Below are 18,686 nucleotides of genomic sequence, written 5' to 3'. Positions count from 1 at the left end.
ACACTTTCGAATGTATTTTTTTCCTCATAACCTTCCATTTCTTACATCAAATCCGCCCCACCCTTTCTTCCTCTTATAACTCTCTTCCTACCCTCAGGAAAGTGAGACTCAAGGATAATGACAAAATGCCCCTTTTGCAACCAACTCAGCAGCCTCTGTTGAGACATTTAAGATATTTTTCACACATCCAGATCATTCTACTAGGATTCAAAAAACTCAATTCATTATCTCTTCTATGTCACGCTATATTCAAATACATTCTCCACAACATAGCACAAAAAAGAACAATGCTGGTTAGAGAACAGAGAAAGGACTTGGAGTCAGAAATCTGGCAATCACCACACGTAATAGAGAGTTTGCTCAAGCCAACTTTGAATATATAACTTGTCCACAACTCACATGAAATCTTTCTTCAGTAAAGTTCTGTCTTAGGGCATAGGATCTCTCTGAATTTCACAGAAAGAAAAGCTATAAACTAAAACTCTTATTTCCCCAAATTGTGTTGCAAGCTTTATGATTCTTAAATTCCTGGAACTTTTTTTCTCTGTTTCAACTTTTGCTTTTCCTTTAATTTGTAAAATCCTGAACAAGCATATAGGTTCTGTAGTATTTGCTCACTGAGAAAAGTAATATGAATCCTTAAAGGAAGCAGTCCAGATCACATCTGTCCCCATCTCGTCTTTTCTCCTTTGATATACAGCTGGTTATTCAAAGAGATTAACCAAGGAAATTCACTTAGTAAATTCTAGCAAATTATACCATCAGACCTTAGATTTATATTATATAAAATTACAAATCCATATTATATTGCCAAAAAGATTATTTTATATCAGTAATGATGGTACAGATTAAAAAATGAAAAGACAGAAAATTTGGCCTTCTAGAATGGAGAAATTTTAAGAATCACCAGATAGAGTCCTGTTAATGGGGACATCCTCACATAATGTGCACAACCATTCAACCATCCTGTTATAAGAAAGAGCATCCCATATTTATTACCTGGGTAGAACTGTATGTTAAACAGAGGGAAATGAAAACAAAAAATCTGAGTCCCACAAGTTTAGAAACTCAGAATTACAAATATTGGGCAAAGTCCTTTTAAATCTATGCTCACTCAGGGAGCTGACACAGGATAAAACATAAGTTTTTATAAATTTTAAATATGCTCCCTGAGCTAGCATAAATTTAAAAGTAGTTAACTAATTTTTCCCAAACACATATAAAATGCAAAACAAATCTTTCGTTCCTTGGTATAAATCACATGGCAAAGCCAGATTTTACACAGCAAAGCCCAATCCTTACAAAACTTTAGAGGCTAACTTTATGAAAAGAAATGCAAAATATTACTCTTGCAAATTTTAGAAACATACAGTCATCTGGACATAATCCGAGACCCTTTGAGGCCCTTGGAAGGCACCATGCTAGGGAGGGCCCTTACTACAATACTTCCTGAGATACTGGATGAGTATGTCTACCTGAACCCCACACCAGTTACTTTTCCTCCACTGTTTCTATATAGACTTTCTAGCATCAAAGTATGTCAATGCCTTGGTGGAGGTCTTTTACCAAGGATTCATATCAATGGAAGACTCAAGAAGAGTAGATGCTGAGCCTAATCAATGCTGTTAGTATGTTTAAAGTACAATGCACTAGCATGTATACCACATTGATGTTCTTTCTGTTTAAAAATATTTTCTGATATTTTTAAGTTGCCACAACCATATTTATTTGAACCATGTTGATAGGTAAATTAAGAAATGATTGGCTCAAACCCCAGTCCTACTGGGCAGTATTTAATGTCTTCTTTGGCTCTTTCTAGTAAGTTTATGGTAAATCATTAAGAATAATTTAAGTCAGAGTGAATTCTTCCTCCCCAATAGATGATGATTTATCTGTTTGTAAACTGAGATGAGAGAATTTCATTTACCATGGAGCCAGCGAGCGTTAATTTTTATTAATGCATCTCTGCAACAAAGATTAATGGGAGCCATAGTTAGTCAGCTGTGGCACTTCTGTCAGTTTACAACAGGCTTGGAAGTGCTGGAAATCTAGATCTACCCTAGGACATAATGGCATGTATAAAATCCTGAGTATAAATGAGAGGCTCTTTAGGGTACAAGCTGTAACCCAGATGGTTAAGCCTTCAAAAGTAGCATTTGAAGAATATTCCTATTTTAGAATACAAGTGAATGGTTTGCCCTTAAGGGTTAAAACACCTACAATTCCATTTTAATGAATAAATATTTTATTATGAAAATCAATTTTGCTTAATGAAGCCTTCTGTAGGAGAAGATGCTTTAAGATATTTTACCAGTACACTTTAAAGACATTTCCTATTTAGGTCTACTTTGTCATCTCGGAATAGAGCAGAAAGGGTCATAAAAATGGTAAGTGCAGTAATAAAAATTCCTTTTACTATTAGTTGGGAAAGAAACAAATGGGAATATTACTTTAAAGGTTATTACTTAAGGTTTTTTTTTATTACAGGCTATTTTTTTCAAAACCCTAGCAAAGTAGACACTATATCTTCCTACAAATGAAATACAATTTTCTTCCAGAGTATTTCTAATAATCAGGGGAAAAAAAGGTGAGTGTAATTTTTCTGTCAGTTGAGGCTTCATATGTCAAACACATCTTAGATTTCAACAAAACTTACTGTTACACTGATGGAATTTTCAGGTAGACAATGGTTCTTAAGACAAGGACAAGCTTGAAAAGGTATAAACTGAGTCACCATTAAAGCACCTTTCTTCTAAAACTACACTTTGTTATCCTCAACCACAGTATGCATTTTCATTTGAACCAAAAATTATGGTTTTCCCTAAAATAGAGAAATAGTTTCCTTGAAGTAGGTGATGATGGTATCTTTTCTATTGCCACGATTTAGAACAGTCCCTGACATACAGAGACTCCTACTACTGAATAATCAAGTTTATTAATTAATAGAAATTTCATATATGGCATGAGGATTCTGGAAGTAGGGGGTAGGGCTTCCTACTATCTCTACCTGACAAACAAAGAAGCTAAAGCTCAAAGGGAAGAAGAAATGTGTACATGGCTAGGTGTGGCAGTGTGTGCAGGCAATCCCCGTACTTGGGAGGCTGAGACAAGAGGACTACAGGTTCAATGACAGCCTCAGCAGTTTAGTGAGACTCTTACCATCCTAAACAAACAAACAAACAAACAAACAATAAATAAATAAATAAATAAATAAATAAATAAATAAATAAATAAATGGGCTAGGGTTGTACCTCAGAAGTAGAAGCCCCTGGGTTCAATTCAGAGTAACACACACACACACATGCACATACATGAACACTAAAGGGAGGAAGGGAGGAAGAGGGGAAAGTTAGGAAGGAAGGAAGGAAGGAAGGAAGGAAGGAAGGAAGGAAGGAAGGAAGGGGAGGGAATATACCTGAATAAATAGTCAAAATTTGAATTTGGGATTATCTGTTGGTATAAACTAAACTCATAACTTCTAGCACATCCTATAATCTAAAAAAAAAGCAGCAAAAATTTCCTATCACCTCTTTACATGTTTAAATGATGTCTTACATTTTGTTTTTTTTTTTTTTTTTTTTTTTTTTTTGTGGTCCTGAGGATGGAACTAGTGGCATTCCACCTCAGAGCTACACCCCCAGCCGATTTTTTATTCTTTATTTTGAAGAAATTATAGATATTAATCTATTCTGTGACCTTGGGTAGTCCATATATAATAGAACAGAAATAATATATTAATTTTTGCCTAGGTAATCTCAGCAATTGACTGCCTGAACCTACAGGATAAGGATTATAAATAATACATAAATGTATGTTAACACAAAATTCAACACAAGAATAAAAGGAGAAAGAAAGAAACTACAATTGTTGGTTTTTATATTATAGGGCATTGTGCCAAAACATAATTTTTAGTCTTTCAAATAAATTTATTAATACATGTATATTTAAATAGTCTCCTATCACCCTATTTTCCATATAAAAGCAGATTGTCAATCCACTGGAATAAGCAGTGTTTTGAAAATGAAACACTGATAACTTCCCAGAGTTCTTACCCTGTGCCACCATCATGATAGCAATGTGTTCATGTAATGAACATTTATCCAATTACTCTGTGCCTAGCACAGTTCCCAATGTGGGGATTGAGGAGTAGATACAAGAGCCAAATCAAATAGCTCAGTTTCAAAGGGATGATGAAGGGAAAAGGAAGGAAATTAATACTTTGCCTACAGTTTTAGAATCACTGTGCCACATGCTTCACAATACATGTCATTAACTTCTCAACATGATGGTTAAAGGTATAAGAATTTAACATTTAAACTTAACTAATACGTCTAAGCCAACACAGGTAGGCAGCAGTAGAATATTGATAGGACACATCTATCTAGCTACAAGATGCCATCCTTCTTTTTCAGTTCTCTGTCTTGTTCCCTTTACCGTAAACTCAGTTTCCTGGTTCTCAATCACACTATCCATCCTATGGTGACCATAGAAATTACAAATACTTTGTTTATTAAATGCAAATTAAAAATTAATGCCATGTGGTTTCTTACTGCACTGTATATGACTCTATAGCCATACCTGTGTGCTCCTTTATATATGTGCGTAAATTCACTCTACAAATGTTTGTTGGATGATGAATAAATGCTGGACACACATCGAAGCCATAGAAAAATACAATGAGCTTATTTGCAAGGGAAGAATATGTAGAATAAAAGTTTTAAGAAATAGAGTGTAACTTCTCATAGTGAATAATATACATACATGCTACATGTACAAAATTTACATGCACACACATTTTGCTAACAAAGGTTTTGGTTTAATTATATAATGTATGAATTACTGAAATTTATAATTAAACTTTATTAAAAGTTATCAATTTTTTAAGAGTTTACACTTTATGCCATTTTAAATTTTCTAGTTCTCTGGTAAGTGACAAACCTCTTTTTTCCTATACAATTAAACAAACAAACAAAAAAAAGGAGAACTGTATATACCAATACCTTGAAGGGTGAGAAAAATCTGAAAATTGTTACTGCTCCCACCTTATGTTATACAAGTTCATTCTTTTCAATAGCTCTTTTATTATATTTCTATTTAAAAATAAGGAATCTTCCTGAAGAAAAAGAAGTATGATAAAGTTTAAAACCTAAATTATAAACACAGATATCATCTGGCATTTGATACACCTATGGCCAAAATCTCTTAATTAGAGAAAAATGACACTATGTTAAAGTGTCATTTTATGATATGTAAAAGTAAAGATTAATAATCAAGGGTAAACTTCAAAGATACAAAAAAGAAAAACATGGAAACTTTTGAAATGTAAATTAAAATACAAGTGCATTTTAAAAGATCACAGGTAAGGTAATCTTAAACTCTTCTTGCTATCTTAAATAAAATAAATTAAGGATACTAGGATGTATGTCATCAATGTTGTGTTTAATGTGGCATAAATTCAGAAGTCATTGTTTTTTAATAGGATAAAATAAGTTACTTACTCTTCTAAGGAGATATGTAATTAGCACTTTGATAATTAAACCCTAGATGAGGCATTTGGTATATCTGTGCCCCAAATCTCAATAAATTATGCATGCACAACTTTGAAAACTGCATCTTAATTAGTAGCTTAAAATAAATCTAATTTTGAAAGCCAAGATATTGAAGTTTTAAAAATTGTCCAACTTTTATCAGTGAAAGGCAACTCAATATCCAGTTTTGAAGTAAAAACATCAATTATATATAAATTACACTGAATTGTTAGATGAATTACTTTAAGTATTCTAATAAACATTTCTGCAAACTTCAACTCAGAAAGATGGTCTATGCTAGCATTATCACATGACTTCTCACTTACACAGCTTATTCTCCTTACCCAATGACCTATAACCCAAGCTAATTTTCTTCCTTTATTGTTCTTTTAATTCTCCTCCAGTCTGAGCTACTATGAGCCCACCCGTGGTGTTTAATTATATGTGTTAGCTGGGCCATGTGTTGCTCAGGTATTTGTTTTAGGTATGGCTGTGATGGTATTTTGGAAGAGGTTAATAATTCATATACTTAGCAAACTTGACTGCCCTTCCTTATGTGAGTGGTAAGGGGAGATCCCTCCTGCCTCACTCCCTCCAAACTCAGGCTGTAGCTTTTTCCTGTCTTCAACTCAGTCTGGAACCTCTGCCCTTCCTGAGACTGGAGCCTGTTGACCTTTGCATTAGAACTACACCATCAGCTCTCTTGAGCCTCCAGACTGCCAACTCACCTGTCAGATCTGGGACTTGTCAACCTCATTGCTCATGTGAGCGAATCCCTTAAAATACGTAAGTTTCTATAGATGTTTGCATTTTACTTGCTCTCTTTCCCTGACAATGCTGACTGATACACCATCCATGTCCACTCCCAATAGGTAGTCATTTCTTACCTATACAACATCCCTCGTGAACCTTCTCTAACAGTCTCTCACTAACTCCATCTGCCAGAATCCTCCCTATTCTTCAAGCTTCTACTCAGAGTCTCCCTACCACAATGTGTCATCCAGGCAGCATTTTTTCACACTTAGCACAACCATGGCACTACAGTGCTTTAGTATGGATAAATAAGTGATAATGGTTCCAAGGAATGGACATTCACCGCCAACACAGCTTTCCTCAGAAGATGGATAAGGACACATGAAGAGCCTCTGCTCACCCTTTCTCAAAAATCTTATCAGTTTTTTAATGTTTACCCTTACTAAGGATCCCATTGACCATTTACATGGGCTCCTGCCTCTGTGATGCAAGTGGGTAATAAGGAGTTATTTTCATGTTCTACAGACTACACTTCTAAAAGCCAGAAGCCTGTTTATAACACAATCTGTCTCTGCCCGCAGCCACCTCTCTCCAGCATAGAAACAGTATACATGGGAAGGCTTTATCATGTTGGTATCCATTTATTTCAAATATTCAGCTACTTTATAAGCCTTTTCAAGTCATCTTCACTCACTGCCATAATTGTCAGCAAGTTTGTTCTGTGTCGGCCACCCTTCCTTTTGTTTCAGTCTTTCATAAAAATCCTTTTGTGTGACAGTCAGGCAGCTGTGCTTTGTTCTTTAATGTTCCTAGCCTAGATCTCCAGCCGAGACCACTTTATAGCATAAACGGCAAAGTACCATTTTCACAGCGGGGACAACTGTGTTCATCTTCAAAAAGAGGCATTAATAAAATGAGACTGTAATGAACATGCTAATTCTGATCACAGGGTACTGCACAATGGCAGAGATCGTTGACTGCTATCTCCCTGAAAGATTGTAAAAGTTGTGTGTGTAGTGTTTTTAACAACTGCTATAATGGTTATATATTTCTTGAAAGAGACACATTATGCAAACATTTCTCTCTTTTTCTCAATGCAAGTCCTTCTTTGTATCATTCAACTACTCACTGTGTGTTTTACTATCTCACCAACAGTCACCTTTAGGGAAAATATTTTCTCCATTTTGCAACAACTGGCTTCCTGTAATGGGCAGGCCAGCAAATCACAAAAAGTTAGAGAGAGTGATCTGACTGATTTAAACTCTCTCTGTGCCAAAGAGGTTAGAAAAGAAAAATCAGTGAATAACAGGGAAGTTAATATATTTGCAGAGAATATCATAACCATAGTTGGAATTTGAATTACCTGAGACCTAGAGACTTACTATTCTAAGTATTATTTTATGTCCCAATGGTAATCATTCATTCACAAATGCTACACGTGTATGTAGACACACAGAAGAAAATCAAAATCATTTATTTAAGCGTATCTGCAATGCCAGATGCAGTGGCACTTGCCTGTAATCCCAGTACTTGGAAAGCTGAAACAGGAGGATCTCAAGTTGGAAGCCAGCTTGAGCAACTTAGAGAGGCTGTCAGCAATTTAGTGAGACCCTGTTTCAAAAGCAAATAAAGCAGCCTAAATGAGGGGGATGGAAGGGGGAAGAGGGAAATTCCCTAATATACATGATATACATTTACAAACATATCAATGCAAACACTAAGCTAAACATGAGAAGGGGGGGGTGGGAATTGGATAAGGGCTGAGTGAGTGATGTGTGCATGTGTGCCTCTACCATCTTGTATCCCATCAAGATGTATGACTACAATGCACCAAGAGAAAAAGATAAAAAAATAAAGTAGGGTTGGGAGACTAGCACAGAGGTAGAAACCCCCTGGGCTCAGTCCCTGGTATCACAAAAATAAACAAACAAAACAAATATATTTGCTAAACTAGGTAAATAAAATGCCTCATATTTAGCCAGCTCACTTTTTTTTTTAAGGAAATAACTACTTTGTATAAGTTCCACCAACAAACTGGTTTTCTAGAAGCAGATAAAGGCAGCTATGCTCACACATTTTACCTTCCTCAGTTGTAGTAGTCATGGTGGTAGTTTAGGGAGTAATGCTATTTGCAAATGGACAAGTCTTTGAAAATAATTCACTAAGATTAAAAAGGTGTTACCATTACATAAATGCTTATTATGTGTTTTCCTGCAGTTAGGTTTGGTCAGGAAGAAACTCTCGCTAATAAACTAAGGATCCAAATAGAATCAATTTACTTTGGATAATCATCCCACTTATTAATACGCCCTCTCTGGTCCTTGGCTTGCACCTCCCTCAAAGCCTGTCTAATCCATTGTCCTTAGCAGCATCCCATGATTATACAAGTCTCAGCTCTTAATAACCTTTCAGTAAGCCTCAAAATCTTCACTTATAATTCTACTTCGGAAAGAATGTATGTGTATAACAAATTTGATGAGCCACCTAAAGTGCTCAGAAGTAGGGGGACAGTATTTGCTTTGTTTCAGTAGCCAAGAAAACAAAAAAAAATTAATAACAATATAGAGAACATAGGCACCACATTCAACTTCCCCTTCTCCCACGTCTTTGTCCATCAACCACACTCTACAACGTAAATGAATAACTGGCCAAGTATCTCATTCCAGGGCAGGTTCAGCCTTGAGCTCGTAGTTATCATTCCTTGTGAAAACAGGTTTTGAAAGCCAGGGTAATTTGAAACAAGCTACTAAGGGAACATTTTTCCTGCAATGCTCCCTTCAATGCACATGGGTGGTCAGAGGATTATTTCAATGTCTTCTGCATTAGCCACACAGGTCATATGTTTGAACCTCCAATTAATTAAGTCAACCAGTAGCCTGTGTGAAACAAATGAGTGATCTCCATCCAGCCCACTTAGATAAAACCTATCATGACAGTTGGCACATTTTTGGCATTTGTCAGCAAAGTGGAGAAAAAATAAATGACCCATGTACACAAAATGGGCGTCTCATGAGGGCCGAAGGGGCAAAAAGTGTAAACTGGTCTCTGTCTACTGCAGAACAGAGCTTTTGATTATCTGCCAACACAATTATCAAGAGAAAGTAAACTTAGAATAGACACAAAGCTCATCAACCACGATATGAACCTCCTCATAGTCACTTATGTAACTCTTCACAATGTTCAAAGTGTAAAAATGCCAGTCAACCACTGGCATATTTTTAAGACTTATTAGCAGAATCACCAACATTTAGACACTTTAAAAAGAGATGAGTCTAGAAAAAAAGATAATTTTATCCTCATTTATGTATTCTACTTTAAGATTATGCTTAGAAAACTTTTTCGTCAAAATTAATTTGAATTTTTCTCATGAAATATTTCTAAAACTTGTAAACAGGGTTTTTTTTTAAATTAAGGGTTAACTACTTTTCCAGAGCCATAAATTTTTATTCAAATTCAGTCACATATGAAAGATATTCACATAAAGATTGAAGATCATGTTCATTTTTTCAAATGTATTTGTTTATATGAGGACTGGCTATCTGTGAAGGGACTCCAGCTAGCTGCTGGACAGGAAAACAAATCCATGTGACTTTCTAAGTGATATTTTTCATCAAATTGTTTTTGAATGTCTTTATCAAATGCATAAAGATTAAGTCAAGCAATTAATTGCTTTGAAAATAACTTAAAGATGATAGATGGTGAGAAAAAACAAGATTTTTTCTGATAAATATTCTTTTATTACACCTTTATAATACACTTTCTGTGTCATTCTAAACTAGGTTGGGTATCTGTGTTAGGTGAGTACTTTCAGGGTTCCCTGTTCTATACTCTATGGGATTCAAAGTTTCTGACCAGCTTTAATGGTAAGATTCTGTGCTCTGAGTATTGCACTATAGGAATATTTCTAGAAGTCTCACCTTTATGCAAAAAAATATATATCTTCTTACTCTCACCTTATTTTACATATGTATGTTACTTGCTATAGAGTTGAAACTCCAATTCTAAAGCCTATTGCCCATATAGTTATTGTCTTGAGTTATAAGAGTACGATTGTATTTTCTCTGAGGATTCTCTTCCTGGTTTTAGCACCTAGAAATTACTCTTTCTTGTTTGCTAGCCTAATTGTAAATTTAGTTTATATTCAGATATTTCGTGAACATCTTTGTACATGTATGAGGGATGACATATTTTCTGCATCAAATTAGTTTGTCATAAAGGTCAGAAATGTAACTCATACTTTATTTTTAAAAAGCATTTTGTTATACACCTTTAAAATGACATATATGTCCAATATTAAATATTTTCCTTTAATTTAGCAAGGTACTTGTATGATTACAAAATATTTTAGGATGTAAATTTATTCACCTTTTTGGATTAGCTAACTGAATTTCTTCTTAGATATTTTCTGATTTCTTTATGTGTTTGAGGGGGGGGTTATTCGGTTTAAACTCAATTTACCATAAGTAAATGTAGTCTAGGTCACTGATAACTGCCCTCCTCTAGGTAAATAGGCTATTAAAAATTGCCAATAGGGTTTAGCTTCTTAGAAGAGACTAAGATTTAGTAACTAATAGTTCTGGAAAGGGAAACACAAATATTTTACAAAAGATGCACAGTAAATACATCCCTCAATGGGAAAACCAGTACAGCGAAGAAACATTCATAATCTATTTAAGTTCATCTATAATTATTAAAATGTGATCCCTTGTTTCCAATACTTTTCATCTCAAGGAAAGCCTAATCTTCTAAGTTCTGGAATAAAGCTTAAAACAAAACAAACCCACCACTGTGAGAGAGAATGTCACCAAAGTGTTGGCAAGGAAATGTCAAATGTTACGTGTTCAATCAGGCAATATTACTATCTCTAGACAAGAGAAAACATAACAATAGAGGTCTAATCATCAGCCTTTATTCTGCAGTACTGTCTTTGTAAAGAAAGTCTAAAAAGTGAAGGCACAACAACTCATCCCGTACTTTGGTCAAATTATGTAAGCAACAGAGTTAGAGACACAGAAGGGGATTCATCGCCTCATTTCACGTGCATCAATAGATATCTGTTCAAGGAAAGATGAAAGGCTGAAATAAAATGATTATTTCTGACATAAAGAGGAAAGGTGTCTTTCTTATCCTTGCTTCTGACCAACTGCTCATGAGGAACTCATCTTCGGGGAGAGATTGTTCCCTTTAATTTTGCAAACATTCAGTGTCAGCTTTGGTAGTTTCTTAAACACAGCTGTTCAACATAGGTATGAAAAAAAAAGTCCTTGCACGAGTAATGCTAACAAACAGGAGGGGTGTATCCTGCTTCCCTTCTAGGTTCACTAGCCAAAATCATAATGGCATGTGACATTTGAAATCAACACTTCTTTCTGCTTTCCTTTTCTCTGCCTGATTGGCATTTCTTCCAAACCAATAACAAGAGAAGGAGGAGTAGTCCACTGTCTAATTAAAGTTAGACCTTTAGAAACATTTTACAGGAATTCATTTCTCATTGAAGCATCTTAACACTGCTGGTCTTTATAAAGGTCCAACAAAAAAACACCTGGCATGCAGAATGCCAACAATGCCACAATCAGCAACCTCCCACTTCAGGACTTACCACGTAAAACTGTGAGTCTTGTAGAGACAATTATTTCATCCACTTTATTTGAGGCCACACATTCATAAACGGCCTCATCTCGAGGAGTCCGCAAGGGTTGTATTCTGAGAACTGATCCAGATCCATCGTCAAACTCTATTACCTATTAGAGGAAACAATAGCTGTCACAGGTGTTGTTATAATTGTCTACCTCTCCACTAACGCTCCATGCAGTGGTGAATAGGCCATTTGGCTCTGAATGAACTCAGCCTCATTCTAAGACTACATTTTGATACAGTGGTGAATCAGAATATTGGGTCTAATTTAATGGATCTTCTACTAAAGAAAAAGAAAGATATAAAACTACATCTAAAAAAGTTTAGATTTCTAGAATCTCCTAAAAAATCATTCAGGATTCACTCATAAACATATTCCAGGATGTGTATTTAAGGCAATTTAAGCCTACTAATTTTGCAAGAGATGGGAAGTTGATGGACAAACTTCTCAAATTTATTCTGTCCCTGACAGCACATATGTGTATGTGGATCCATCTAATAATTGGACTGCAAGGTGAAAAATTAATGCATACCACCACAAATAGTTCTGTTGGGTTAAAGTGTCTCATCCTGAATAGTATAGATGAGCAAATCATGATGAGAAAATGCATAATTCTAGTACTTCAGAGCCAACAAGGTGGCTCTCACAACGCAAAGCTTGATGGTATGCATTAATTTTGCCATAAATCATTCCAGTATTTGTTCAACCTTAGCATTTTCTGCATTTTAGGGCATTCTTGCTTTAAAATGGAGGCTTGCTTCACCAGTCAGAAAATGAATGTCCTAAACACCAAGCTTGAATTCACTATCATTATGAACTCTATTGTGAAAGAGTTCAGTAACACTACTAGTCCTAGGCGCTGTCAAGTAATTCGAACACTATATTCTTAAAAAAGGATGATGATGACAAATTGCATACTTAACTATGAAGATAAGTTGCTCACTAAGACAATGTGCTTTATTTTTTACCCTCAGTTTTACTTTATACTTACATGTACCTGAATGGAGAATACCTTATAAATATATTTATGAGACATTTAATTCCAAATTTTGTTGTGTGTATATGTGTGCGCACTGCTAGCATGCAGCGGAAGAAGATAATATTTTAAAGATACGTCCATATTAAGTCCTTTGGTCATGCCAAATTCTAAGTTCATGAAGATATCAAAAATGTTCCTCTCCTCAAAGCACCAAAATGTATTTATTTTAAACACTATTAAGCACATTTTAAAAAATCCCCACTATGCATCTTAGGAGAAAAAATTTTCATGGTCTTTAGAGTCTTTGACAAAAAAATTAGTTTCATTTAAAGTAAAAATGAAAAAGAGAAAATATGCATCAAAAAGGCATGAGAGAGCCGGGCGTGGTGGCGCACACTTGTAGTCCCCGCGGTTGGGAGGCGAAGACAGGAGGATCGCGCAGGTTCGAAGCCAGCTGTGTGCTGACTTGGGAGGCCCTGTTTCCAAATAAAAAAAATGTAAGGATGGGTCTGGGAGTGTAGCCCAGGGGTGGAAGGGCTTCCAGGAACCCCAGTACCACCAAAAAAAAAAAAAAAAAAGGCATGAGAGCTATATGCTACAGAAAATATTTTCTGAAATTTTTAAGATATTCTGTTTAAGTCACTGTAAATACCCATTTTTTCAAACAAATATAATTTAAAATTTATCATTTCTCAACTATAGTCTAGATTTCAAATTTCAACATTGTAATTAACTAGATTCTTGATGCATATGCACCCTACATCTCTCTGTGACACTTATTATAAATGAGCACAAAGTTTTCTGGATTTTACAGTTGCTATTACTTCCTTTAACTAGAAAGTACTATTCATATGCTCAATTGTGAGTAACAGGAAGCAGACTAAAATCTCAGGTAAAACGGGAAGTGAGTTTTATCATTTGTAACGGTTTAAGATCCTTGGTAACATGTAAAAATCAAGTTACCTTATTCATGTCTTGAATTATCAGTATGATATTGTGTGTTTCTTGCATAGTTTCTCTGTGGAACTTATGATCTATTTTTCTTCTCCATAATGAACAAATTTTTAAACCATAAGAATCCTCACATACACTCAAAAAAGAATGTACAAATTATGTCTAATCTTTAGTGCACTGAACTTTCTTGAATAAAGAAAAAAAATTTCTTCTATAGGTTTACCTGAATTAGCAACCTGTTTAGGTATGCTTCTTTAAAAGTAGTGCTTTATACCAAGACACTGGAGCAAATTTCTAATTCTAGTTTATACAGGCACATGGTATAATGACATTCCATTTTCTTGGGAACAGAAATTTAAATTTCATTCTGGGAAAACACTACCCCTCCCCCATTCTAAGCTATGGCATTGGATGTAACTATCCCTATTCCCAGGAACAGGCATAGATTCTGATTGGCTTAAAGTAATTAGCCTATACCATTTAAACATGCATACAGCATAGTTCAGGTATGAACATGTTACTCAATAAAAGCAAAATGTGATAAATGATTCTGGAGGAGACAAGTTTTGTTTTTGTTGCTTCTATTTTTTTTCTTGGTACTAGAGATTGAACTCAGTGGCATTCTACCTCTGAGCTTTACCCCCAACACTCTCTTAATGTTTTATTTTAAAATGATCTCAATAAGTTGCTGGTGTTTGCTTTAAACCTATGATCCTTCCATCTCAGCCTCCCAAGTACTGGTATTATAGGCATGCTCCACCACACCTGGCTAAAAGACAAGTTTTTAAGTGGGATCCCTACACTTATTTATGTAAGAATATGAGGTTCTACAGCCTGAGGATGAAGCTCACAGATGGATCCACCTTAAGCCTAAGCAAAAGCAGAGACAAAAGGTAACCACTTTGACACCCAAGTGCTCAGTTAAAAAAAGCCATGTAGAGTTATATTATCCATAACATGTAGCATAAAGAATGTCATATCTGAGATTATAATGCCGTACATCAGAGCAAAGCAAACAAATAAGAAATAAACCATCGATAGAGCAGAGACATTCTTCCCCCAGAGAAACAGAACAATGGACCTAATACCTCAAATCTCTGATTGCTGACTTTCTTTCCTTTTTTGTTCCAGACAATTTTAGGTCTCGGGTCTCCCGTAGCTTGGCAAATGAAAGATGCAACTCCACCAGAGACCCCTGTCTGATCAACTGGAGTTCGGGTAAATCTTGGAGGTGCTGAAATAAAAAGAAAAATAAACATCATAATTAAATGGGAAATGGATACAGAGAATTACAAAAGTACCTTTTACTTTTGAAGGCAGTTTAAAGGGAAAGGAGGTAACGTTCTGGACAAGTTATCTGTTAGTGGTTTTATTGCTGAAATTTATATTAAGGCAGAGACCTAGTAACTTCAGAAAAGCAACATCATACATTAATTTTTATTACCAGTGTAAAAAAATCCAATTTGTCTTCTGTAACAAAATGAGCTCATCAATCAAAGTGAGTAAAATTTTAGCTCTTTGCTTTGATGCCACTATCAGGACCCTGCCAGAAAGCAGCACTGCCACTGCTGAGCTACTAAAATTAGTGGCATTAAAGGGAAATTCTAGAAAAGATTAACGAGACAAAACTGTAGCCCTGAATTAGAAGATTTGGCAAGAAATAGAAATAGGGGAAATGGTAAAGTGACTTTCTAACCTGGCTATTCAAATAAAGACTACCTAACTTGAAACTTAACCCCATGCTTTTCAAATACATAAATAAATAATATGCACTTTTTGTTTGTTTTCGTCATCCTAGGGGTCAAACCATCAGCCTCTACTATGCTAGGTAAGTGGTCTACTACTCAGCTACATTACCAATTCTTTTTTTCCTTTACTTTGGAAGAGGATCTCACTACTTAAAATCTGTGATCCTCCTGCCTCAGCTTCATGAGTTCAGAGATTACAGAAATGAATGACCATGCCCAGGAAAAAAGTAGATATATTTAAATAAAAATATAGACTGAAAGACTACTAAAGCTAAACTACTAGATGGTGGAAGCTTTTATAAGTCCTCTACTTACTTTAAATAGTCATACCATTCACTTTTTCCCCTTAAAATCTTGTTTTCCATTTAATATTTCAAAAGCTTGAAGTCTAACATACAATGATGATAAGAGCTTGATGAATACTTATGCACAAAGATATTCAGCATGTCCTTTGTTTAGCTAAGGATTCCAAGTACTCTAAATATTAAATAATTTAGGAATTTATGTTGAAATAAACCAGGGCAAATAATGGAACACAATACAAGTGGTAACTTATATTTATAAGGTTTTATCATGTGACAATTACATGCTTACTAATCAATGACAAGCCACAAAAACAATATAAGCTGGGCATGGTGGCACACACTTCTTATCCCAGTACTTGTGAGGCTGAGACAGGAGGATCTCAGGTTTGTGGACAACCTCAACTACTTAGTGAAGCTCTCCACAACTTAGTGAGATCCTGTTTCAAAATAAAGAATAAAAATATAAGGCTGGGGGTGGAGCTCAGAGGTAGAATGCCCCTGGGTTCAATGCCCAGTACTTAAAGAAAAAAAAATAACAACGAAAAAAATGAAATTACATCTAAGGGACATCCTAAAATAAAGGAGAACACTTGTATGCAAAATTGGACAATGTATATTAAAATAATAACTGTAATTTCTGAGGAGGCACTTTAATTATTTTTCCTACTTCTTTACATCTTTCTTTTGCCATGCTTTTTATATTTATATCTTATACTTGGGAATTTTTAAAACACAAGAACTTTTCACTTTTCCATTTTAATCTCTCTGTTTTGATCCCTCTTATAGACTTTTTCTTCTCTTCTGCTGCTTTTGGATATATATCATTGCAAATTGTTTTTCAGTAACTATAGCTAACATGTATTTTGCAAACAGTCATATTCTACTAAAAAAGCCAAATGTAGCAACACCCATACTGGTTGGCTCTTCACCTCTAGCTTCTTTGCTTTCTTTCACCTGATATTCTTCCTGCCTTGATGGAGTAGTCTGTCCATTCAATTTCCCTGCACTCAGGAAAACCACATTTACACCACAACTCCACTATTATTTTGGGAATGGGTAGATCAATATAGATGGTCTTTGTAGGGGGGGAGGGGAACTCACAACCGAACTTTACTGTTTTTTTTAAACTGTCAAAATATGAAGTTATGTTACAGAAATCCCTTCCAGCTTTAAAGATCACTAGCTCAATATACAACTTCCATGAAGAGGGAAGTTTAGGAGAAGAAAGAGGAAGGGTGGCATCTTTGTAAAGGGGCTCTCCACCTCATCAGTAAAACTCAGCTCAGTGGAAACACAGGGGCCTGGGCCTCTTTATGTTCAGAAAGATTACAAAAGAAAAGAGGCTCTAAGAGCCTTGCTAAAATATCACATCCTACAGCATCTCTGGTAGCAGCACAAACTAGATTATTCCCAGAAGCTGTAGGAAGTACTTAAAATGATCTGAAGTTGACAGTGAAAGGAACAAAAAGCACTTTATGCTGATGTCAACTTTCTGAAAACAAACAAAAAATATATCACAAAAGTTTATATTTCCCTCTCTTCAGTTGCAAACAATGCGAATTGATAATGACCACTCACTTGTCAGTATATAACATACAAATTGTAATTATGCAATTACAATTCCTAGGGAATTTTCCTGGAAAAACAAAGTGCATTGCATTGCTACAGTGAATGTTACCATACTATCATTTTTAGGTACCTTCCTTCTCTTTTACATATTCTAAAAAATTCAGACCCTGCATTAAAGTTGACTTTAGCAACCCAGCTTCCCATTTAAGTTCTCTTTTGAAAATTTTTTTGCAAAAATGTGTGAAGGGAATGAAGGGTTATCATATGAAATAATGTGTACCAATTAGAAATTAAACCTGAAGACGGAATGCCCTTTTCCCTGCATTTCCCTCCCATTTTTAAATACTTTTATTAGTGCATTGCAATTATAATCATGGAGAAGTTCAACCTGATGAAACACACATGCAAACAGCACTTAGTAATTTCCCTCCACACCTCACCCCACTAGTTCCTCCTCCCCCCATGTGCACATTAGTGAAACTGGTAATAATAGCTTCCAGTATTACCATTATATTATTTGAAGTTTGTTTTAACCCGTCTTATCCCCCTCATCACCTCCTTCCCCCGTCCCTTTCCACTATTTTATTAGTCTCTCTCCACATTTATCTAAAGACCTGTATGTATTTTCTAGCTGAGAAAAAAGCAAATGAGAGAAAACGTACAACCCTTGGCTTTCTGAAACTGGCTGATCTCACTTCACATAATATTCTCCAGTTCCATCCATTTTGGGGCAGATTACATAATTTTGTTCCTCTCTATGGCTGAGCAGAATTCTATTGTTTTAAGATACTATTCCATTTCTTGGGGGGGGGGTACCGGGGTTCCTGGAAGCCCTTCTACCTTCAGGCTACACTCCCAGACCTATTTTTATACTTTTTATTTGGAAACAGGGTCTCTTAAGCCAGTGAGGCTGGCTTCGAACCTGCGCGATCCTCCTGTCTTAGCCTCCCAAGCACGAGGATTACAAGCGTGCGCCACCATGCTTGGCCGATACTATTCCATTTCTAATCTCCCCAAATGAAGGGAAAATGGAGATTTTTAAAATCTACAAAAAAGGCAAAGGCTATTTGAACAAGTTGCTTTCAGTGTTGTGATACAATATAGGGGCTGACATTAGGAAGCACATCTGGAAATTAGTTGGTGAGGACAATAAAGAAGTTAAATTAGAAGTAAATATAACAATCTTATTTTAGAGTGGAAAGCTAAGGAATCAAA

At 35.4% G+C, this 18,686-nt stretch overlaps 1 protein-coding gene across 10 annotated transcripts in view; it reads right to left on the bottom strand.

Annotated features, from left to right (window-relative positions):
* The window catches only part of PTPRD (protein tyrosine phosphatase receptor type D), a gene marked incomplete at both ends in the record, with an annotated part of 415,865 nt that overhangs the window by 294,722 nt on the left and 102,457 nt on the right, over positions 1–18,686 (bottom strand). For all 10 annotated transcript variants that reach the window (XM_080708743.1, XM_080708735.1, XM_080708734.1 and 7 more), the window contains 2 exons: positions 11,881–12,022; positions 14,938–15,083. In XM_080708743.1, coding sequence (XP_080564869.1) covers positions 11,881–12,022; positions 14,938–15,083 — 288 coding nt within the window. The remainder of the gene's footprint in view (positions 1–11,880; positions 12,023–14,937; positions 15,084–18,686) is intronic.

The sequence above is a fragment of the Muscardinus avellanarius genome (assembly GCF_963383645.1).
Source record: "Muscardinus avellanarius genome assembly, chromosome: 13".
In the NCBI taxonomy this organism is placed as follows: Eukaryota; Metazoa; Chordata; class Mammalia; order Rodentia; family Gliridae; genus Muscardinus; species Muscardinus avellanarius.
The sequence above is the reverse complement of the archived record's forward strand: the minus strand, read 5'-3'. Positions and strand labels throughout refer to the sequence as shown.